The following is a 25,325-nucleotide window of genomic DNA, read 5'->3' as shown; positions in this document are numbered from 1 at the left end:
GGTATATACTAGATATAGATGTTGGACGTAGATGCCAGACATAGATTCTAGACGTAGATACTAGACGTAGATACTAGACGTAGATGCTTAACGTAAATGCTAAGGAGATAGATACTAGATGTAAGTGCAGGAGAAATATGCTAGACATAAATACTAGACGTACATGCTAGCCAAGGGCTTAATTTATGCTAGACGAATATCCCCATTGATCCCCAATCGGCAAATCTTTGAAGCACATTTGTACATAATGATAAACATTTTTCAAAATATCAATGTCATCTAATGAATATACAACGTCAATCCTTTCACCTTTGAATATGTACTACGTAGTTACATATCATCCGCGCTTCGGTTAGATATTTATAATGCTACAATGGATCTATTTCGGGCTTGGGTTTACCCGCAGTGACAGCTATCGATTGCCCAATTGTCGGACCACGGCTGTGACAAGGAAGTGTGACTATCTGTGAGTGTCCCTGGAAAGTGCACGGCTCGGATAGGACACGAGACATTCGGGTGCTCGTTGACATATACTGTAAGTAGGTTATGTAGATAATACGCCTCACGCAGTGGGATACAGCCTTACATGCGAGAGAGAGAGGGGCAGTACTGTGTTTACTGTGTTTTCTGGATGTAACCGTGATTCACAGTTGTATTTATACACAGGGACTTCGTGTTGATATTATAATCTTTGAGAACTGGCTGGAAGTGTCAGGTACTAGTGACAGGTAGGCAAGTTCCGCCTTCAATACCTCATTGATAAATAGTTACGCAACTGAACTTTGTACATTGGTGTAGTCAACTGTCATGGGTGATTTCACTGTTAGAGTCTCGGATTGTGTAATGGTCTTGTTTCAGTCGCCACTGTTTAGAAGTGTGAATGTTGGTTTGTTAATGTGTAGCAATTAAAGTTGAGGGTTGTTTTGATCAAGTCAGTTGGATTGAGATAGGCGTGCTGGGTAACTGTGGAAGGTAATTTTACCTTTGACAATCACACGTCGCGAAAAGATTATAAAAACGTTCATACGTTCATTATAACCAACTTTGCAACACTTTGAGTTATCGTTTATCTCTTTATACACATGTCTATTGGTGACTGTTAGGTTCACATTTGGACAACATGGCTAAAGGTTTCCCATTATCACTGATAGCGTATCTCACACAGAGCCATCGTTTGTGATTATCAAAACTAAGTTTCAGTTATAACGAGTAACATCTTCCATAGTTTCACATGCAAGGGTTACCTTACACAGTGTTGAGGGTGTGGATATCTTATATTGTGTATAGGTTTGTGAGTATCTTACATTGTAAGATGAGGGTTCGTGTACATATCTTGCATTTATACGTAGTTTGTGGTATTAGATACGAGACGTTGATGCCAGACGTAGATGAAGGACGTAGAATCAAGACGTAGATGCTGGATGGGGATGCTAGACGTAGATGCCAGACATCGAAGGTGGACGTAGATGCTAGACATTGATGCTAGACGTGGAAAGGTTGTCGAACATGTAAGGCTTTGTGTGTATATATATGTACACGATACATATATACACACACAAACCCTTACATGTTCGACAACCTGCTTACAGTGTAAGATCCACACAATATCCACACAATAAGACTATTCTATCTAAACATTTCTGTAACACCCTGATTCTCTGTTTTTTGTCAAACACATATTGTGCTGTAACATAAGACAAGGTGCATATGATCGGGCGTGTTGGCAGCAGCTTTTGATTTATTATATGTTGGGAATATTATTTACACATTTTTCGACATTGTTTTAAACAAAAATTCCTTATTTGACAGAAAACATATCAACCACGATGGCAGAGGCAGCAGATGCGTCAAGCGAAAGTTCTGAAACAGGATCAAAGACAGATGAAGCTCTTGTAAAGTTATTCCGCTCAGCTATGTTTAGCTTGGTCGACGAAAAAGAATTATCGCCTGAACAGAGAGACACTGTATATAATGAGATTAGTGATGACGATGAGGATGACGTTTTTCCTGTCGAGATGCGCCAGCAGCCCCAACCCGAAGAGGAATCCCCCTATATGACCCTCAAGACATGCATCAAAGACTGCTTTAGGAGGGACATGGGGGAAATGGCGAAGAGCATGAGGATATCCAAGATTGAGGAGATGATCGCGGAAAACACACCACCCCCACTGCCTCCTGCCAGACCTGGTTCAAGGCTAAGGGGTAAGTATTGTATTCATGAAAATCTGGTTTAATAATGGAGACCTGATGCAAGGCTAAAGGGTGAGTGTTGTATCATAAAACACTGGTTTATCAAAGGAGACCTGATGCAAGTCTAAAGGGTGAGTGTTGTACCATGAAACACTGATTTATTAAAGGGGACCTGATCCAAGGCTAAAGGGTGAGTGTTGTATCATGAAACACTGGTTTAATAATGGAGACCTGATGCAAGGCTAAAGGGTGAGTGTTGTGTCATAAAACACTGATTTATTAAAGGGGACCTGATCCAAGGCAAAAGGGTGAGTGTTGTATCATGAAACACCGGTTTAATAATGGAGACCTGATGTAAGGCTAAAGGGTAAGTGTTGTATCATAAAACACTGGTTTATCAAAGGAGACCTGATGCAAGGCTAAAGGAAGAGTGTTGTGTCATGAAACACTGATTTATTAAAGGGGACCTGATCCAAGGAAAAAGGGTGAGTGTTGTGTCATGAAACACTGGTTTATTAAAGGAGACCTGATAGAAGGCTAAAGGGTGAGTGTTGTATCATGAAAATCTGGTTTATTAAAGGAGACCTGATGGAAGGCTAAAGGGTAAGTCTTGTATCATAAAACACTGGTTTATCAAAGGAGACCTGATGCAAGGCTAAAGGGTGAGTGTTGTGTCATGAAACACTGGTTTATTAAAGGAGACCTGATGCAAGGCTAAAGGCTGAGTGTTGAATCATGAAACACAGGTTTAATAATGGAGACCTGATGGAAGGCTAAAGGGTGAGTGTTGTGTCATGGAACACTGGTTTATCAAAGGAGACCTGATGAAAGGCTAAAGTGTGAGTGTTGTGTCATGAAACACTGGTTTATCAAAGGAGACCTGATGCAAGGCTAAAGGGTGAGTGTTGTGTCATGGAACACTGGTTTATTAAAGGAGACCCGATGCAAGGCTAAAGGGTGAGTGTTGTGTCATGAAACACCGGATTATTAAAGGAAACCTGATGCAAGGCTCAAGGGTGAGTGTTTTATCATAAAACATTGGTTTATTAAAGGAGACCTAATGAAACTAAAGGGTGAGTGTTGTGTCATGAAACACTGGTTGATTAAAGGAGACCTGATGCAAGGCTAAAGGATGAGTGTTGTATCATGAAACACTGTTTTATTGAAGCAGACCTGATGCAAGGCTAAAGAATGAGTGTTGTGTCATGACACACTAGTTCATTAAAGAAAACCTGATGCAAGTCCAAAGGATGAGCGATGTATCACGAAAAAACTGGTTTATTAAAGGAGACCTGATGAAAGGCTAAAGGGTGAGTGTTGTATTATGAAACACTGGTTTATCAAAGAGGACCTGATCCAAGGCTAAAGGGTGGGTGTTGTATCATGAAAGACTGGTTTATAAAAGGACACTTGATCCTAGGCTAAAGGGTGAGTGTTGTATCATGAAAATCTGGTTTATTAAAGGAGACCTGATGGAAGGCTAAAGGGTGAGTGTTGTATCATAAAACATTAGTTTATTAAAGGAGACCTAATGAAAGGCTGAAAGGTGAGTGTTGTGTCACGAAAACACTGGTATCTTAAAGTAGACGTGATGTAAGGCTAAAGGGTGAGTGTTGTATAATGAAACACTGGTTTATCAAAGGGGACCTGATCCAAGGCTTAAGGGTGAGTGTTGTATCATGACACACTGGTTCATTAAAGAAGACCTGATGCGAGTCTAAAGGCTGAGTGTTGTATCACATAAACACAGGTTTATTAAAGGAGACCTGATGTAAGGCTAAAGGGTGAGTGTTGTATTATGAAACACTGGTTTGTCAAAGGAGACCTAATGAAAGGCTAAAGGGTGAGTGTTGTATCATTACACACGGGTTCATTAAAGAAGACCTGATGCGAGTCTAAAGGCTGAGCGTTGTATCACGAAAAAACTGGTTTATTAAAGGAGACCTGATGGAAGGCTAAAGGGTGAGTGTTGTATCATAAAACATTGGTTCATTAAAGGAGACCTAATGAAAGGCTAAAGGGTGAGGGTTGTATCATGACACACTGGTTCATTAAAGAAGACATGATGCGAGTCTAAAGGCAGAGCGTTGTATCACGAAAAAACTGGTTTATTAAAGGAGACCTGATGTAAGGCTGAAGAGTGAGTGTTGTATTATGAAACACTGGTTTATCAAAGGGGACCTGATCCAAGTCTGAAAGGGTGAGTGTTGTATCATGAAAGACTGGTTTATTAAAGGACACTTGATCCAAGGCTAAAGGGTGAGTGTTGTATCATGAAACATTGGTTTATTAAAGGAGACCTAATGAAAGGCTGAAAGGTAAGTGTTGTGTCACGAAAACACTGGTTTCTTAAAGGAGACGTGATGTAAGGCTTAAGGGTGAGTGTTGTATCATAAAACACTGATTTATTAAAGGAGATCTAATGCAAGGCTAAAGGGTGAGTGTTGTATCATGAAACATTGGTTTATTAAAGGAGACCTGATGGAAGGCTAAGGGTTGAGTGTTGTATCATAAAACATGGGTTTATTAAAGGAGATCTAATGAAAGGCTAAAGGGTGAGTGTTGTGTCACGAAAACACTGGTTTATCAAAGGAGACCTGATGCAAGGCTAAAGGGTGAGTGTTGTATCATAAAACATTGGTTTATTAAAGGAGACCTAATGAAAGGCTGAAAGGTGAGTGTTGCGTCACGAAAACACTGGTTTATTAAAGGAGACGTGATGTAACGCTAAAGGGTGAGTGTTGTATGATGAAAATCTGGTTCATTAAAGGAGACCTGATGGAAGGCGAAAGGGTGAGTGTTGTATCATAAAACATTGGTTTATTAAAGGAGACCTAATGAAAGGCTGAAAGGTGAGTGTTGCGTCACGAAAAAACTGGTTTATTAAAGGAGACGTGATGTAACGCTAAAGGGTGAGTGTTGTATTATGAAACACTGATTTATCAAAGGGGACCTGATCCAAGGCTAAAGGGTGGGTGTTGTATCATAAAACATTGGTTTATTAAAGGAGACCTAATGAAAGGCTTAAAGGTAAGTGTTGTGTCACAAAAACACTGGTTTCTTAAAGGAGACGTGATGTAAGGCTAAAGGGTGAGTGTTGTATCATGAAACATTGGTTTATTAAAGGAGACCTGATGGAAGGCTAAAGGGTGAGTGTTGTATCATGACACACTGGTTCATTAAAGAAGACCTGATGGAAGGCTAAGGGTTGAGTGTTGTATCATAAAACATGGGTTTATTAAAGGAGATCTAATGAAAGGCTAAAGGGTGAGTGTTGTGTCACGAAAACACTGGTTTATCAAAGGAGACCTGATGCAAGGCTAAAGGGTGAGTGTTGTATCATAAAACACTGGGTTATCAAAGGAGACCTGATGCAAGGCTAAAGGGTGAGTGTTGTATCATAAAACATTGGTTTATTAAAGGAGACGTGATGTAACGCTTAAGGGTGAGTGTTGTATGATGAAAATCTGGTTCATTAAAGGAGACCTGATGGAAGGCGAAAGGGTGAGTGTTGTATCATAAAACATTGGTTTATTAAAGGAGACCTAATGAAAGGCTGAAAGATGAGTGTTGCGTCACGAAAAAACTGGTTTATTAAAGGAGACGTGATGTAACGCTAAAGGGTGAGTGTTGTATTATGAAACATTGGTTTGTTAAAGGAGATCTAATGAAAGGCTAAAGGGTGAGTGTTGTATCACGAAAACACTGGTTTATCAAAGGAGACCTGATGTTAGGCTAAAGGATGAGTGTTGTGTCATGACACACTGGTTTATCAAAGGAGATCTAATGCAAGTCTAAAGGCTGAGTGTTGTATCATAAAACACTGGTTTATCAAAGGAGACCTGATGCAAGGCTAAAGGGTGAGTGTTGTGTCATGTCACACCGGTTTATTAAAGAAAACCTGATGCAAGGGTAAAGGGTGAGTGTTATACCATGAAACACTGGTTTATTAAAGAAGTCCTAATGTAAGGCTAAAGGGTGAGTGTTGTATTATGAAACACTGGTTTATCAAAGGGGACCTGATCCAAGGCTAAAGGTAGAGTTTTGTGTCATGAAACACTGGTTTATTAAAGGACACCTGATTCAAGGCTAAAGGGAGAGTGTTGTATCATGAAACACTGCCTTATTTAAGGAGACCTAATGCAAGGCTAAAGGGTGAGTGTTGTATCAAGAAAATCTGGTTTATTAAAGGAGACCTGATGGAAGGCTAAAGGGTGAGTGCTGTATCATGAAACACTGGTTTATTAAAGGAGACCTGATCCAAGGCTAAAGGGTGAGTGTTGTATTATGAAACACTGGTTTATGAAAGGAGGCCTGATGCATGGCTAAAAGGTGAGTGTTGTATCATGAAACACTGGTTTATAAAACGGGACCTGATGCAAGGCTAAAGGATGAGTGTGGTATCGTTAAACATGACTATCTGAAGTTACAATTGTTAGCCAGAATATTTTCCTGACTGATGAGTCACAGATATTTATAATAATTAAACATGTCTCATTCGTGTATAAACAGTACAGCTTGAATCTCATGGAACTTATGATGTGATATATATTGAGCTTATGCTCCATTTTCAGTTGCACATTGTCGCCAAGAAGACGCAGAGGTTCCTGACGACTACGAACTAATGAGTATGCTTGTCATGCATAATTTGGACAGCAATAAACTCTCATTCCTGAAACAGTCCGGTGTCTGTAGGAACAGGCTTATAGATATCCTCAAAACATGCCGAGCAGTCATACAGTGGAACAACGTAACATCTGAGCGCCTTGTTGCACTGGAAGCCAAAAGCGCAACGAGACTGTCATCTGAGCAAGACATACAGGCATGGAGAGAGCAGGCTGAGGCAGCAATAAAGGAGTTCCTTGACGATATCCTGGTGATGAAGGTTCCAATTATGCCAAAGACTTGGGGTAAAATACAGGCAACTGATTCCGTGTCCACAATAAAAAATCCCAACCCAGAGGAACTGAGAATTAGGCCTTCTGATGATCTGCCTGGTGTTATCATAGTAGGGTCGCACTCCCTCGTGCCTCAGGTAGTTGAAAACATCATGGAACTAGTTCGGGCTGTAGAGCGGGATCTCCCGGACAAAGACATGCTTCCGGTTACTCAACAAAAGCAAGTGTTTACAGACCTGAAACCATGGCAGTTAAGGTATTTGCAGATCATCGACTGTCCGGTCTTTCTGGAAACAAAATTCCGAGGTCTTAACGTGCAGATCAGCATAGATAGTGGAAGTGTTACTATAGTTGGTCCAGGAACTGACATTATACAGGCCAGGATTCAAATTGATGAAACTCTCATAAAGATTCAGAGTTCAACTGTCGTGAATGTGCATAAGATTTTACTGTTCGCATTCACTCGTGTTGAATTCCAAGATTACATTCAGTGTCAACTGGCGACCAAAAATCTGCTTGCGGTGATCGAGGTTCTCTCTGATGGACTGTGGATCCATGCGAGCGATTTCGCGACAGCTTCGACTGTATCCAAAATAGTCACCGAGTCAGTAAAGGTCACTTATCTGAAGAAGGACTTGTTAACAGTGGCTAAGTGGAAGACACTCATCGAATCCATACACCAGAGAGTGAAAGAACCGTTCATAATAGATAAATTAACCGAGGACGAACCTGCCGTTATGGCCTGTGCTGTTGAGGTTCAAGAGATTGTCATGACGATGTTGGCAGAAGCCACAGAAAGAAGTAATATCCAGGAAAGGAAAATCAGCTTCGAAAGAGGGATATTCCTTGCCCTCCACCGCTGTTGTTCATCCTCCATTGACGCCATCAAGACCAAATACGAAGTGGATGTTTCTTTTGAACATTCATCTTTCTTGGTGAAAGTTGTTGGGCCAAGGTCAGGACTCAGCCATTCCATAGAAGAACTGAAGTCGTTGAGCGATGAACTTATTGTGAAGTATTCCAGTTTGGACAAGCCGGGTGCCATGGAGTTCCTTAAGTCCCTGTCAGGGAACTCCATGATGAAGGTAGCTGAAGATGCACATGTCTGTGTAATAGATATTGAGGAAGATACACCTCCTATCGGTAAGTGAACGTGTGATCTGTGAAGATGCTGTTTTAAATAATAATTCGCGGCTGTTCAGCTCGGTGAGTGAATGAGTCGAGTCTTAAATCCATTTACGCTACAGTTGCAATTTTATGGGTGGAGACACCGAGAATTAGGTTCCGAAATAATGCACATCTCGCGAATCGATTCCGGGTATTCAACTTAATGTTGGAGGAAGTTCCGACGTTATAAGACCTTCTATGTGTATTTTACTTTGGTTGACCCGTTAACACTTTAAAGGTGCTGCTTTTCCAACTAAGGATTGTAAATAGTTCAAAAATAGCATCAGTGGACCGTAGCTTATACGTGATGATTGCTGATGTGATGTGAATTTTTTCCAGGTTCAAGTTTTGATGAGGGAAGAAGAAACGTTTTCAAGGCAAAGGTGACAGTCGTAAAAGGAGACATCACCAAACAACTTGTGAGTATTTAGCTTGTAACTGAAACACCGTGTTGGTACAAATCGACACCAAGCCACATTATGGATACGAATTTTTTTTCCCGTGCTGTACTTCGCAGTTGTAGCTTCAAAATACAATTTGACATTTGCAGGGGAACGGGTATTCCAGTCGTCTAAGGACTCCACGAATATATGTGCAGAGTTGCCACCCTTAGGGCAGTCAAAAAGATATGATCGTCTTTCGAATCCCAGGTTCACTCTGTTAATCTTTTAAGGTTTTGAAGCACCGTGCTCGTAGGTTTCACAAAATGTCTTAGACTGTCATCATATCGGGCGTTCCTCCCACATCAAGCTGAATTGTTATAACTGAAATACATTTCCAAGCGCCAATATATACATCTCACACACTCTCGGATATGCTTCACTCGAAGTTAGTGCCACCGTGAGTATTTCAGGACTTAGTAGATCCCAATTTCCCCGATGATTGTCTTAACAGCCGACGGGACTGCAGGACCTGGGTGCCGTTGTACAAAACAACCTTAGCGTTACGCCTGTCGTAATTCTATGTTAAGGTATAGGCGTTACAATCACCTTAGCGCTAAGATCGCTTTGTACACGGGCCCCCTGGAAGATTGTCTGGCGGAATGTGTGCATATTGCACATGCTGTCAATAACGGGATTATGTACCGGCTCACTCACTGGTATATGCTATCTGGGGTCTATAAAGGATCGGATCTCTCTTAGGAGCCTACGACAGATACAATGGCGGCCCAAAACGGCTCGTTGAATAAACCAGTTCAACAGAATGGGTCTACTGTATCAATTCTGACCCACTTATACTTTCAAAACACGAACAACAGATCACACCGAAAACCGCTGAAACATCGTACTGACCGATTAGGACATATGTCTCACAGCAAGTCGATAACAGTTGGCAGCTTAACAATCGTTTCATATAAAACATTACGTGAAACATTTATTACAGTATGACAGTATTATTTCTGTTTTTACACTGGCAGCGCGTTTCAATGATATCGCAAGGGCAGTTAATATATACAGAGCATGAGAGTGGTTTTCCTTCGATGAATGAATACGATTCAAGTCTATTCGTCAATGATGTGTAACAAAACGTAAAGTTTATAAGGTATGTTTACAATCCAGTTCGGCTTATTACCCGAACAATCCTTCCCAAACAACGGAGTTTGCTGTCAAGGACCTTTGTACAAACCACGTCACTGTTGCAGGACATCCTGAATGTGTGTGCTTCATTGTTAAATTTCAGAATTTCCTTCTCTCATGTAGCAACAGAATGTTGTTCCTATGTGAGATGTGAGATCCAGCATATTTACAGGAGGCTTAAGCTTAAAGGATATCACAACGAAATCCTGAACAAACAACAATAGATTAAACTTGCATGCATTCTGTTTCTTTGGTGTGAGTTTCGATGATGAAATAGGCATCATGATGATCAACTCGCAAACTGTCTTCAAAGATTTGCTTTACGCTTTAGATGCTCAGAAGACATGGACAAATAAGTTTGTTTTTTATTGAATAAAATCAATACCGCTGCGAATATTTTATCAACTGGCACACTGTCCTGTGTGTGTGTGTGTGCATGTGTGTAACATGTACGCAGTATGAATGCATATATGGATTCCACACTATGGACTTCCATGTATAATCGATTATGTCACTGAGGAACCCGCGATTTATATATTCCCTGTCACAAAACAGATATCTAACTTGTGTTTAGGTGGATGTGATCGTGATCTCCGTCGGAAAAGACCCCACACTCAAAAAGGGCTCGCTCACCAAGGCCGTATCAGAGGCGGCTGGTGCCGACCTCCAAAAGGAACGTAAGAAGAGGTTCTCCAAGGGCGTCACATACGGGCAACTTGCTGTGACGTCAGGCGGAAAGCTCAGGTGCAAGAGTGTTTTCCATTGCTGCCTTCCACCCTGGGGCACGGTGATAAAGAACATTAAGGTATGCCGAGTTTGGGCCTCTTGTCCACATTGTTTATTGAAGGAATGTATAGTTGTTTATATCTACCTTTATCCTTAACGTTACCATTGCCTTTTGTGAGTTAACGCGCTGGAGGTATGAAAGTGCTACCCCATGAATCAACATCAAAGCATTCAGGTGTTCAAAGTGCACCAGGATACAAGTTATGCAGGTGTTGATAGTGCACCTGGATACAAGTTATTCAGGTGTGGATGGTGCACCTGGAAACAAGTTAGTCAGGTGTGGATAGTGCACCAGGATACAAGTTATGCAGGTGTGGATTGTGAACCAGGATACAAGTTATGCAGGTGTTGATAGTGCACCTGGATACAAGTTATTCAGGTGTTGATAGTGCACCTGGATACAAGTTATTCAGCTGTGGATAGTGCACCAGGATACAAGTTATTCAGGTGTGGATTGTGCACCAGGATACAAGCTTTTCAGCTGTGGATAGTGCACCTTGATACAAGTTATTCAGGTGTTGATGGTGCACCTGGATACAAGTTAGTCAGGTGTGGATAGTGCACCAAGATACAAGATTTTCAGGTGTTGATAGTGCACCTGGATACAAGTTATGCAGGTGTGGATAGTGCACCTGGATACAAGTTATTCAGGTGTGGATTGTGAACCAGGATACAAGTTATGCAGGTGTTGATAGTGCACCTGGATAAAAGTTATTCAGGTGTTGATAGTGCACCTGGATACAAGTTATTCAGCTGTGGATAGTGCACCAGGATACAAGTTATTCAGGTGTGGATTGTGCACCAGGATACAAGCTTTTCAGCTGTGGATAGTGCACCTGGATACAAGTTATTCAGGTGTTGATGGTGCACCTGGATACAAGTTAGTCAGGTGTGGATTGTGCACCAGGATACAAGTTATGCAGATGTGGATAGTGCACCTGGATACACATTATTCAGGTGTTGATAGTGCACCTGGATACAAGTTATTCAGGTGTGGATAGTGCACCAGGATACAAGTTATTCAGGTGTGGATAGTACACCTGGATACAAGTTATGCAGGTGTTGATAGTGCACCTGGACATAAGTTACTCAGGTGTGGATAGTGCACCTGAGGGGAAATGAATGTTGTGAGATGTGTTTAAATGAATGTGGTGATATGAGGTGAAATGAATGTGGTGAGATGAGTGAAATAACTGTGATGAGATTAGGTGACATGAATGTGGTGATATAAGAAAAAATGAATGTGGTGAGATGAGGTGAAATAAATGTAGTGAGTTAAGGTGAAATGAATGTTATGAGATGAGGTGAAATGAAAGAAGTGAGAGGTGAAATGATTATGGTGAGATGAGGTGAAATGAATGTGGTGAGGTGAGTTGATATGAATGTGGTGAGATGAGGTGAAATGAATGTAGTGAGATGAGGTGAAATGAATGTGGTGAGATAAGGTGAAATGAATTTGGTGAGATGAGATGAAATGAATGTGATGAAATGAGGTTCAATTTATTTGGTGAGATGAAGTGAAATGAATGTAGTGAGATGAAGGTCAATGAATGTGGTGAGGTGAAGTTCAGTGAATGCTGTGGGATGAGGTGAAATGAATTTGATGAGAGGTGAAATGAATGTGGTGAGATGAGGTGAGATGAATGTGGCGGGTAGAGGTGAAATGAATGTGGTGAGATGAGGTGAGATGAATGTAGTGAGATGAGGTGAAATAAATGTAGTGAGAGGTGAAGTGAATGTGGTGAGATGAGATGAGATGAATGTGGCGGGGTGAGGTGAAATGAATGTAATGAACAACATTACACCTGATGTGTTAAACACAGGTAGTTTCTAAATCCTTTTAAAACAACAATATGAGACATGGGAGTAACGCAACTTTGATTAGCATTTCAGTAGACATCTTCTTGAAATGTTGTTTTTTCCCTGGCAGGACTTTCGGGAAACGGTTTTGACGTGCCTTGAGACGGCCGACGTCTCCAACTACACCAGCATAGCGTTCCCGGCGATGGGTTGCGGGGGACTCGGCTACCCCCCTCACCTTGCTGCCAGAGCTCTGTTCGAGGCCATCTCATGGTATGAACGGACAACCAAGAGCGGCTTACAGGAAATAAATATCGTCGTGTACGACACAGAGGAAAAGACATACAAGGTACTTGTGTGACATAGCTAGCTGGATGTTTTTGGAGACACTGCAGTTGGTGGTGGAACATTTAGTGAAACATTTGTAGAGGGGTACAGTACTGTAGAAACGCTGCTTCGAAAACTTAATAAAGCTCATATTTTAAAGAAAGATGAAAGCCCATGGTGACATAATTATATCCTGCGGGTAGTTTTGATTTACACCAACTGCAGATAAGAACAAAGCTGGAACTGGTAATAGGCGCAACCCAACAACTAGTTAATTCCTCGAATGCCATTGCATCTAGTAGAGGATAGGTTATACAATTAAAGCACCAGTTGTTAGTTATTGTCCCTGATAATAACGACAAACGCGTTTTTTTTGTTAATTAAATGTGTACTTGTTTCAGATATTTGAGAATGAAAGAAACAACAGACTTCTTGGAACAGACGTGCCAACGAAGGGTATGCCCCTGAGATCGAAATGACTGTCTACTTGCGTTAAACAATATCCTAACTTACCTCGAGTTCAAATTCACACACACATATATGACGTATTACGTCTCCCTCTGTTGTCACCAACTGATACGTTATTGGCATTTGACGACACAAATACTGCTTTTGTGTGTCGCCAATGATTACGTTAAAGTTTTAACATATTGCTGTTCGCATGGAGAGGGTTAAAACTACCGGGGAAAAAAACCTAAACACCCATGTTTGAGTGGTAGCAAAAAATGATGCAAACAAGAAATAGTTCGATGGTGATGTATTGGGTATTATACAGCCGTAGTTATGTTTTTGGATCTTTTGGGGACAGTTTTCAGCCTAGTAACGTTTTGATAACACTTGAAATGTTGTGGTCAAATCCAGTTTTCATGTGTGTACTGTTTTGCCCTACAGTTTATGTATATAATCCCGTTCTTAGCAACATATTGGAGACTTATATAGATGTGTGCATATCCATATAGATGTCGGGGAAGGAGGTGGCACGGGTGTCGAGATAACAGTCAAAGTCGGAGAGTTGTCGGAAACCACGGTAGGTCGTATCTGTTTGTCTGACACAGTAAATCAGTATTTTGTCACTGTAATAATGCATGGAGATATGCAGGTGTCAAAGAAACCTAAATAAGACTGAAGACGAGTTCCATTTTATTCTTGAGCGTGTAATCTCTGCTAAGGAATCAAAATTTACGAGGATATAACAAGTATATTGTACATAGAAATATTTTAATTTAAGATTTTGTTAAGACATAAAAAACGACATAACCCTTTCCATATTCATAAGAAATATCTGTCAAAACCAGGGTCGACTTACGATTCCAACTAGACAATGAGCATGTGTTTATGAATCACTGTCAAATAGAGATGATATCAGGTGTTAAATAATGCAATACACTACTTTTACAGATGTGTCAATTTTACACTGACAAAACCCAAGCTCATTTCGTTGTGATAGGATTCGACCGCTCATAAAACATGTGCACATATGTATCATGTACTAGAGGCCTGTGTTGGAATGAATATGTTATCTTGGCTTCCATGTATTAAGTGGATTATCCTGACGTCCTTGTGAGAGAATATATTTTTATCTTGTATACCAACTTAGTGTTGTATTCCCGTGGTGCAGGCAGATGTGATAGTGAACACCACCAACAAGAATCTGAGACTCAATCAGGGAGCGGTTTCTATGTCGATATCCAAAGAAGGTGGCTGGACCATACAGAACGAGTGTAATACCCACTACCGCAAGGGCATCAACTTCGGCGATATCGCGGAGACAGGGGGCGGTAATCTGCGCTGCAAGAAAGTGTACCATTGCTGCCTCCCTAAGTGGCCTGATTCAGCCGACTCTTTACAGGTAGGCCCTCGGCATTGCCATTAGTTAGTGTTCTGATGGCTTGCGTTTTCAGTTTACACATTCTAGGAACATATTGCGTGTGTTATGCACGTCATATTTCATTTTCATATTCAATATTTTTACGACCTTTTGACACTGTATACGCTGACGAATCTGTTTTCAGATTCGGACTGTGCCATCTTGTAATGAGAACACAATAAAAACAAATTACTCTTTTTTCCTTGTCACCATTGTCACCAATAACCATGCACATTTCCATCTGTTCAGCTCTTACAGTGATAATCAGTTTCCCATTATTTATATAAAGGTATGACTGACCTTCCGATCCATTTTAATATGGGCTACGCGCACGAAACACGCCAACATAGACCGTTACTCATAGCAAGAAAGCAGGCTGTTGTAAACCCAAACTAAATATTGATGACTGACTCACCTTCCGCTCCTTTTATAACAAAGAATCTACGCATAAATACACTATTATAAAGAGTTAACCACATTAGGAATATAATGGTTGCTTTAAACCTCTGAATTTAGCTTTTGAAGAAGACTATTGACACGTGTTTGCAACGCGCCCCTTCCAGAGGCTATGAGACCATCGCCTTCCCAGCCCTCGGAACTGGGATATTGCAATACCCGCAGGAGACAGTTGCCAAGGTGTTCAAGGAGAGAGTAGCCACTTTCTCCCAAGAGAACCCCCTGACTTGCCTGAGGGAGGTGATCATCGTCTTATACCACAAGGATGACAAAACTACAAAGGTTTGTGTTTGTAACACTTTAATAGAGAACAATATATACTGTCGAACCTCGTCAAATCGAAGTACTTGGGACCATTATTTTCATAATTCGTGGTTCGAGATACGTGGAGTGGTGACCATAAACTTACATTGTCGGAATCAATATCGAATTATCCGTAGTTCGAGACACCAAAGTAGACACAATTTATGGATAACAACTTCTTTGATTACTGTTGTTATCCATACATTGTGTCTACTTTGTCATCTGTCAACTTTTAAGTAATGTCTATCAACCAATTCAGTTCGAGACAAGCGGTGTTCTGATTGTAATTTGTATTAGTAATACAGATCCTCAAAGAGAATACCGTTACTTAAAGCGATATATGACAAAGATGAACATGGTTCAATGTAAATCTCAGAACATATATTTATCAATTCTTGGCCATTCATGAGGACAATAGCGTATTTCATAGACCCAACGAACTGATACTGACCGAGACTAGCAGTCGAGTTCAGTATCAGTTTTTTGGGGTCCATAAAACATAATGTTGTCCCAAAGGTGGTGACTAATTTTTTATTACATAATACCTTGTAGATCCTTCTTCACAACAAGATTTGCGTTACCCTCTCCCTGATGGACTGAACATATTTCTCCCCTTTGGGTCCCGTGAAGATCCGGGGTAGAATAGATATTTAGGAAACCCATGCCGGCCGTAAACGGCGACTACGCTTGTCGTAAGAGGCGACTAACGGGATCGGTTGGTCATGCTCGCTGACTTGGTTGATGCATGTCATCGTATCCAAATTGCGCGGATCGATGTTCATAACACTGGATTGTCTGTTCCAGACTCGATTATTTACAGACCGCCGTCATATAGCTGGAATAGTGCCGAGTGCCGCGTTAAACAACAAACAAAGAAACAAACAAACAAATCTACTCTAATGAAACATGTAATCTCGTATGTATGTTTGATGTGCACAGTGAATAGCAATAAATAGTTATAAAAAGGTAACAACATCTGAAACCTACACCAGACCCGTGAAGATTCCGGGATAGTATAGGTCTTCAGCAACCCATTCTTGCCGTAAAAGGTGACTATGCTTGTCGTAAAAGGCGACTATACTTGTCGTAAAAGGCGACTAACGGGATCGGGTGGTCAGGCTCGCTGACTTGGTTGATGCATGTCATCGATCCCAATTCCGCGGATCGATGCTCATGATGTTAATCACCGGATTGTCTGGTCCAGACTCGATTATTTACAGACTGCCGTCATATACCTGCAATATTGCTCAGTGCGGCGTTAAACAACAAATCAACCAACCAACCAACACCGACACCACTGCTATGCATAGTGAACTTTATGTTCGACGTTTCTTTTACAGGCGTTCAGTAAAACGTTTGACAGCGACCCGACCATGATCAGAGAACCAACGACCCCTGATAAGACGAAGAGTGAAGGTGCCACGTCAGCAAAGCCTAACATGCGGTTATCTTTAAGCTACAACTACTAAATATGCCATATGAATATTATTCCATCTGCAATTTCATTGTACCCACCTTGTTTAGTATAGCTTTTCATCTCTAGTGTCAGTACGAGCGTTACTTTTGAAATGTTGACAGAAATGGATCAGGTTGATGTGACAGACTGTTTATTGCAGAGTTTCGGATGGACCCCCTCAAGGTTGAGGTGAAAGTAGGAACGCTTCACAAGGAAAAAGTGAATACTATCGTTGTACCAACTGATAACAAATTGTCACTTAAAGGCAAGTATTGTATTTTTATGCCGCTTTTAACATCATTCCAGCAGTTATTGGATTTGGAGAACTAATAACAGATTTCTTTGAATAATCTCTTGATAACATTCTGCCGTATTTGGAAATATTATTTGATACAATAATGGATACCTCTTAATAGCGACTGTGCTTATAAATCTTTCTTCATTTCTTTTGGCAAAGAAATAGCTCCTACTCTTGCTTATGGTTCTGAAATATGTGTGTTTGCAGAGACATTTTTTTACATGTACAATGTTCAAGCATGGGCATCTGTTGTAGATGTTTTTAGCAAATGTGAATATTATAGGTATTGTAAAATGCAAATATGCGCAGAAAGTTTTTGAACTGATGCAAATCTAAACAAAATGCAGAATATCATTCATCACAATTTAGATGCAGCTCACACACAGGTTAATGGTTGGAGTTGGCAGGCACACGAAAAATACAAACATGTTTAAGATTATGGAGACAATTTTCTTTAAATGTCGTGGAAGATGAATTTTCTTCTGCTTGTACTATGTGCATCCAAATAAATACACGTTTATCTCTTTAATGAAACATGTGAGCAATAAATACGAAATCTATATCTTTTTATATATCTTGCCATGTTATTAAAGAATATATCCTTGTAAAACATTTAACCGCTTCCACATTGTCCTATATTCTGTACTATGAGCCTCTGACCTTACAGTTATATATGAATAAACTGAATGCTAAAACAGTCCCATGCGTTCCCCCAACTCCACCCACCACCGATTCAAATGGTTGTCAGAGACCCTTCAGTGGATTTCGAATTTATAGTCAATTTCATTTATATATTTTTACAATTACATTTTGCCGTTTTCATCACGCAATTAAATTTGATTTCAGGTCTGGTGGGACTTCTGAAGTCAGTGTATGGCCCCGATTGTATGGTAGGAAGCGAACGTAAGCTATTATAGCTAAAGTTAATTAGCATAGGCATAATTGGCATAGATGTACGTGCAGATGAAATCCTATTCACGTAAACCCATATGACATATGTATGATGTGAACTAAATTTTGTACAATGTATTTGTATCATACAAAACTGGCTCCCACAGAAGATATCGCTTGGGTGAGATCAAGTACAGTTTAGACACTGCTTATTACTGTTTACGGGGGCACGGGTGGCCCAGTCGTCTAAGGCACCGCGATTCGCTGTGCAGAGTTGCGTCCCTAGGGCACGCCAGAAACCTATGATTGTGGGTTCGAATCCCGGTTCGCCCCGATTATGTTTGTCAGAACCATACCCGTGCTCGTGGGTTTCACCGAAGTGGTAAACGTCTGAGACCTGTATCGCTTCGGGCTTTCCTCCCACATTAAGCTGACACGCCGTGATATGACTGGAATACTGTTAAAAGCGGCGTTAAACCCAACTCACTCACTCACTATTACTGTTTACAAACTGAAAAAGTTGGATGAATGATGTTGGATGATAAATAAAACCTCACCCTGGCCTCGTGTCTTTGGGTATCAAATATACCAACACATCAAAAATCACAGGTCATAAATCAGGGGAAGTTAAGCCTCACTAATGGGTGACCGCTTTTCGGCAGCTTGGCTCCTCAGAGTTTGGGGGGCACCGGTCCTGCCACACAGAAACACGTGTAACACATGTTGCGTCTCCATGGGCAAGTGACTATGTTCGAAATGTGCCTCTGTTCCCCCGGGAGTGAATGGATAGGATGAGATTGCAATGTGATTGTTAACTTTCTAGCGCCTGGGGGCTGAGCATGATTCTTGAGTGCACATTGATCCAGTGACCTGCGCAATGAAAATAAAGTATTATTATCAATGGCACATTGCCACGTCCCAATTATTCGTAAATTAGGAAAAGAGTTCATCTGTAGATTGACACTGCAAACGGCATCGTCAGGAACAAATTGATTTGGAAGACAATAAGTGACATTCTCGGTTTCACGTTATCTCCACCTTTAAAACAAACAAAGTGTGAGAACACGCGAAAGCGATGAATTGGCCACATTCTCACGTTCTCGTGTTTTGGAACCTAGAACGTTTTCTCGGAAGTTCTCTTACAGTATTCCATAAAATAAGTGTACAACAGTTTATCAACATTTTGTAATCCAGGAGCAAACATCACAAAATCTGGGGCTGTCATCGTTCCTGCTCAAAATATGCCCTGCACGAATATCCTGTTAGTGTCCACGGAATACTTCAAGAACAATGTTGAGGAAACAATAAAGAAGTGTTTCAAGAAGGCGGACAAGAAGAAGATTATGTCACTCGCAATAGGCCACCTTATTCCAGGTAACACGTGCAGTCCAACATATACAGTAAACTACGGTTATAACGAACTCAAAGGGACTACTAATTTTAGTTCGTTATAACCGTAGTTCGTTATAAGTACATACACAGCATGACTACAGCAAGTAGTCGGGACCAAAAAGTCAGTTCGTTATATCCGTCAGTTCGTTATAAGCGTGTTCGTTATAACCGTAGTTTACTGTATTGGAATAATTGAGTTCACGGCCACATCTACATGTATTTATTTGTGCGTAATACGTCCCTCCCTCCCCCAAACACACACACTTACGCATGCAGGCACACGCACACGCACACGCACACGCACACGCACACACGCATGCATGCCAAGAGACGACTTACTGGATCGGACGATCAGGCTCGGTCACTTCGTTGAATACCTGTCATCGTAATCCGGTGTGGATCATTGCTTCTAATATCAATCACTGGATTATCGGATCCAGACTTAATTCTTTGGGGGCACGGGTGGCCCAGTCGTCTAAGGCGCCGCGATTCGCTGTGCAGAGTTGCGTCCCTTGGGCACGCCAGAAACCTATGATTGTGGGTTCGAATCCCGGTTCGCCCCGATTATGTTTCTAGGTTTGTCAGCACCATACCCGTGCTCGTGGGTTTCACCGAAGTGGTAAACGTCTAAGACCTGCGTCACTTCGGGCTTTCCTCCCACATTAAGCTGACACGCCGCGATATAACTGGAATACTGTTAAAAGCGGCGTTAAACCCAACTCACTCACTCACTCACTCACTCACTCACTCACTCACTCACTTGATTCTTTAAATTCCGCCGTCCTTTTGTTGGAACCACAATACTGAGTGCGGCGTAAAACAAAAAACTTACAAACAGGCATATACGCACGCATACACACACACACACACACACACACACATACACACACACACACACACATTTAACAGTTGCTTATGATTGTATTATTTGAAGTTAAAGCTTACATTATTGATAACTGAAGTGACCAAAACATGATGAAATTACAATCCCTAGAATTGTATTTTGAAATGAATTAAATGAATTAAAATTGTATCTTTGAAATTGTGAAAGATATATCTTAGAATCATTGAAGACGATAGCTTTAGGGTCTGGTTATGGCAAAATATGCTTCTTTTTCACCCATGCTAGTTGTTTAGAAAATGAATCCATGTTTTAGTATGTGTATTTTAAAGAATACTTATCACGAACGTTTCTTACAGAAAATGACGCTGACGCAGAGATATTCGCCACAGGCATGGAGAGAGCCATCAATCATTACAAGAGGAACCTGAAATACCTTAGTGATGTTCGAGTTATCCTCAACAACGCAGAACAAATGTCCACGTGCGTTTTCATGTTCAGACAGAAAGTAGGCCGATCAGCTATGAGGAAGTCCTTTCTGCTCCCCCAGGAAGATGGATTGCCTTCACGTAAGTAGTGGACCCGTGAAGATCCAGGGTAGAATAGGTTTCAGCAACCCATGCGTGCCATAAAGGGCGACTATGCTTCTCGTAAGAGGTGACTAACGGCATCGGGTGGTCAGACTCGGTGAATTGGTTGATGCATATCATTGTATCCCAATTGCGTGGATCGATGCTCATGATGCCAATCACTGGATTGTTGTGTAGCGTTGTTAAAACGTTTGTTAGTCATCCATGTTCGATTTTCCCAAGGGGTGCACTGTCTGAAGCCATTCGTGTTGTCCAGCTCCGTGTATTGCTCCGTTTGCTGTTTAATGCTGCACTTAGCAATATTGCAGCAGTTTGTCGACGGCCTGTAAGTAATCTAATCTGAACCAGACAATGCAGTGATTGACATCATGAGCACCGTACTGCCCAATTGGGATAAGTTGACTTCCATCGATCATGTCAGCGAGGCTGACCACCCGATCCCTTTAGTCGCCTCAAACGACAAGCATGTCTCACTCAGTGTATGTGAACCCAATCAAATATAATATACACTAGGCACGATTACATACAGTTGTATCAATAAGGGCTATTTTCTGTAACAGTGTTTAATTGTTGACATTTGACACACTTATGCGTCTGTTTTCTGACGTAACAATTGCTGACGCTTTGCCGAGACGTTTCAAAAAGGCTAATGATCAGAAATGACATCAACAGAACTCGAAACCGGATTTACTTCCGAACAAAACTTATTGTTTATGAAAAGTAATCATTACAATGTGTTCTTTATATACCCAACGTGATGATGATTTGTTAAGCTGTGTATTCTAATAATTCGTTTCCTTGTTTTTTCTCCTGTATGTTTGTGCTTGGGAATTCGTTCGTTTGATGATTCTTGATTTTGTTTCTAGCCACCAAACCACAAGCATACCGAAGCAAGTCTAAGATCTTGGATGATCATCACCTGCCTTCACTACCGCGACTGCGCATGTTGGCCACGAGCAAAGAGCACCTGGATGACTGCAGTGAGACGGTCTCAACCATCTTGCACGATAATTTAGAAACAGAAATACTGACTGATCCGGCACTAGAAACCCTTTCAGATGATAAGGTGAGCCTCGGTGTAGGACCTCGTTGTGTTTGGGCTACAGTACCTAACACGTCTAATACTTATACCAGTTCGCCTTGTTTATATTTCTGGGTTTGTCAGGGCCATGTTCAGACGCATGGGTTTCATCAAATTGGTAAAAGTCTGAGACATGCATAACTTTCGTCCCACATCAATCTGACACGCCGTGATATCACTGGAATACTGTTAAAAGGGTCTAAACTCACTCACTCACTGTAACTATGGGTACGAATCCTAGTTTCGATACGATTCTGTTTTTCCGCATCATGTCATTGCTTACTGGGTTTGCCAAAAAGTGGATAATATGTAAGGAATTGCTTTTAGGTTTCACAAGTGACCTCTCTCTGCACGAATCTGCACGTGATGGCACAGGTAGACAGAAGCAATGGGATGGTGTCCTTCCATGGGTCCAAAGAAGACGTCACGGCAGCGTACAGGAAGACTCAGGACGTCGTCCGTAATGTAAATACGATGCATCAAACACGGGAACGAGCCGTAGCGGTTCAGACCGGAGTCCAGTGGTACTACGCCCCTCCCGAGGGGGAGCCCAAGGCCTTTCCACCAGTGAGCAACATGTTGCTGGAGCAGGCCTACGGGGAAAGTCTCCCCTCGGTCACCTTCAGAGGCCAGGGGGGTCCGGTCACTGCTGACTTCCTTACATATCGGTTCCACATGTCACCTACAGAGTCAATGAAGATGTCTCGGGTGGATAAGCGAGGTGGGATTTACTGATGTTATTTACACTATTCGAAAAGTATGATTTGTCTACATCGGATGTAGATAGGTTAATTCACAAGTGCATTGGTTTCTAGACATTGGAGCATATCTGGAACAATGTATCTATTCCGCCTCCTCGTCCTAAACATACATACCAATTTATCCGTGTTGTGATTCCGTATAAACTGCCGAGTAAAAACAGTATATGTTTGATAGTGGCTAAAATGAAACTCCTTCATCAGGTGAATGAATGCTATGAGCCTGAGAACATAATACTCAATGACGATGGTCCATAGCATTCATTCTCCTGATGAAGGAGTAAGCATATACTCCGGAAGAAGTTGACATCAATCAATTTTCTTCCCTACCCATAATATTTGTTTCTTGCAGCTGGGTAGAATGATCCCGGTGGACCCAAGTAGCGGACAGATCTCTCGTGTGGGCAATTGGCAGCTCTGACTGGAGTTATTGGTGACACCCCTCATCAGTATTATCCTAGATTGAAATGAACATATAGAAAGTTATCTGTAAAGGTTGAAAATGGCTTGACTGTGCTCAATGGGATCTTTGTCAGAGTATCCTGGATGAAAGGGCTCCGTTGTTTGTCAATCTTTTATTAAACGGAATATTCTTACATTCCTAGATTTCAAATTTGCGATATGGGTCACTTGTTGAATGATTATGTCAACATTTGTTGTATTTGGTACTTTCTTAATACAGTACAATTTCTTGTGTATCTTTGGGTGGAGTCCATCCGGGTTTCGAACCCACACCCTCAGTGTGAGGTACTTAATCACCAGTCTCGGTGGCTCAGTAGGTAAGGTCGCTGAGTTTGTATGCTGGAGATTAGGTGCCTCACCCTGAGAGTGTGGGTTCGAATCCCGGATAGGACTCCGCCTAAACATATACAAAAAAATCAAATAAGTACCAGACTTTGTTCTTCACGTTGAAAGTGCCATCTCATGATTGTCATCACCCCCCTCTTGCTTTTACGTTCATGTACTTTATTTCCGTTCGGTATTTAATCAGTTTACGTCAGCTCGACGGTTTCATGAATTATTATTGTTTGTTAGCTGTATTTGTTCTAACCAGACTTGACTGAAGATTAACATATGCATTATAGGACAGTCATATGTTTTGTACCTGACGTGTGTTTTGATCAGATCCACCAATAATGATAAATGCGCGCTCACATCAATAAATACGTAATTTCAGTATGCGATCTAAGTTTTAATGATGGTAACCAGGAACCAGGTATGTTAAATATGTGAATCTGATATATTACACATTAAATATAAATCCCAAAAAATGACTAGAATAATATTTGCCAACAATTAAACTAAGTCCCGGCAAACAAACTATTAAATTATTTAATAGACGAATTGACTTTGAAATACGAAATACCAAAAAAATCATATAATATGTTAAAACACTTAGATGAATAGGATAGGAGAAATTTGGCAGTAAATATTACATAATCTTTATGTTTAATAGGGCTTGGAGAAGTCTGGTTCTCTCAATGAGTTGAATAGTGATTATTTATTAAGTATGATTAAACTTTAGTTAGATTAAGATATATTTCTATTCAAGATTGGTAAGTAAAATTAAGAGAAAGTACAAGATTCGATAGTTACAGTAAATACACATTTTCATATAATGCTCAACCATATATGTAATTCAAAAAATATCCAATGCATAGACGATACTTAGCTCTCTAAAGAACTGGAGGTGCAAAAATCTACATCAATATTGGAAGATGGAACAATGTTGAAAAATGTAAAAGAATCTGTCCGAATTGTAATTTAAATGATTTGGAGGATGAATTCCACATAATAATGAAATGCCCATGTTTCAATCATTTGAAAAACCTTTTTTTGTACCAAAGAAATATTTAAGCAAATTTACATACAACATGTTGTGTAAATTTAATTAATGATTATGATCCAGCTATAGTAGTAAACTTTTGTAAAGCTTCACTTATAAGGAGTGCATGTTATCATCAATTACTGTACACTCTATCTATCTATCTATCTATCTATCTATCTATCTATCTATCTATCTATCTATCTATCTATCTATCTATCTATATTAAACCGCCATAACCCTTGATGTATAATTTGTATTTTTGTATACTTTGTATACTTTGTATATGGGCCTGAGGCCTCAAGTACAAATAAAGATTGATTGATTTGGTGCTATGTCGTCAATTATTTTCAGTGTGAACGATATAAATAGTATTGATACCAGGTATTCACGAAAAGGAGAACGGTGGCACCCGTCACAAACACATGCAAAGGGAAGTCAATTGTTCACCTGAAAAACATGGAAACAGTCTGTCATGTTTTCACTGTATATCTCCTGATGATGAACATATCTTGCCAATATATATTCAATGTTTTGGCAGTTGTGACCCACAGGAAGTGTCAAATTGTAAAGTAACGGAAACTACTGAACTACTTTTTACATTTGCGAGGTTTAAACTTGTTCAGGGGCGGTCGGGTAGCCTAGTGGTTAAAGCGTTCGCTCGTCACGCCGCAACCCGGGTTCGTGCGTACAATGAGTGAAGCCCATTTCTGTTGCCCCCCCCCCCCCCCCCCCCCCCACCCCCCCACCCCCACAGTGATATTGTTGTAATATTTTGCTAAAAGCGGCGTAAAAAAACACACTCACTCACTTGAAATTGAT

General features: G+C 40.8%; 1 protein-coding gene across 3 annotated transcripts; it reads left to right on the top strand.

Annotated features, from left to right (window-relative positions):
• The first annotated feature begins 397 nt into the window (after positions 1-397).
• On the top strand, positions 398-24,831 carry LOC124141292 (protein mono-ADP-ribosyltransferase PARP14-like). 3 transcript variants are annotated; one of them, XM_048393307.1, is made up of 18 exons: positions 398-535; positions 1,810-2,202; positions 6,765-8,231; positions 8,595-8,674; positions 10,407-10,637; positions 12,549-12,767; positions 13,147-13,201; positions 13,705-13,772; positions 14,364-14,594; positions 15,129-15,350; positions 16,712-16,787; positions 16,988-17,092; positions 17,972-18,028; positions 19,211-19,390; positions 20,609-20,818; positions 21,706-21,905; positions 22,248-22,641; positions 23,031-24,831. In XM_048393307.1, the coding sequence occupies exons 2-18, from the start codon at positions 1,827-1,829 to the stop codon at positions 23,036-23,038; spliced, it is 4,179 nt and encodes a 1,392-aa protein (XP_048249264.1). In that variant the 5' UTR covers positions 398-535; positions 1,810-1,826; the 3' UTR covers positions 23,039-24,831. The 3 variants fall into 3 exon arrangements, with proteins under 3 accessions (XP_048249264.1, XP_048249265.1, XP_048249263.1); XM_048393308.1 differs by lacking the exon at positions 398-535 and adding an exon at positions 542-715; XM_048393306.1 differs by lacking the exon at positions 398-535 and adding an exon at positions 542-728.
• Positions 24,832-25,325: the final 494 nt, after the last annotated feature.

The sequence above is a fragment of the Haliotis rufescens genome, unplaced genomic scaffold (genome assembly GCF_023055435.1).
Source record: "Haliotis rufescens isolate VD_foot unplaced genomic scaffold, xgHalRufe1.0.p SCAF_12, whole genome shotgun sequence".
Classification (NCBI taxonomy): domain Eukaryota; kingdom Metazoa; phylum Mollusca; class Gastropoda; order Lepetellida; family Haliotidae; genus Haliotis; species Haliotis rufescens.
Note: the sequence above shows the minus strand (reverse complement) of the source record. Positions and strands in the feature narration are given on the sequence as shown.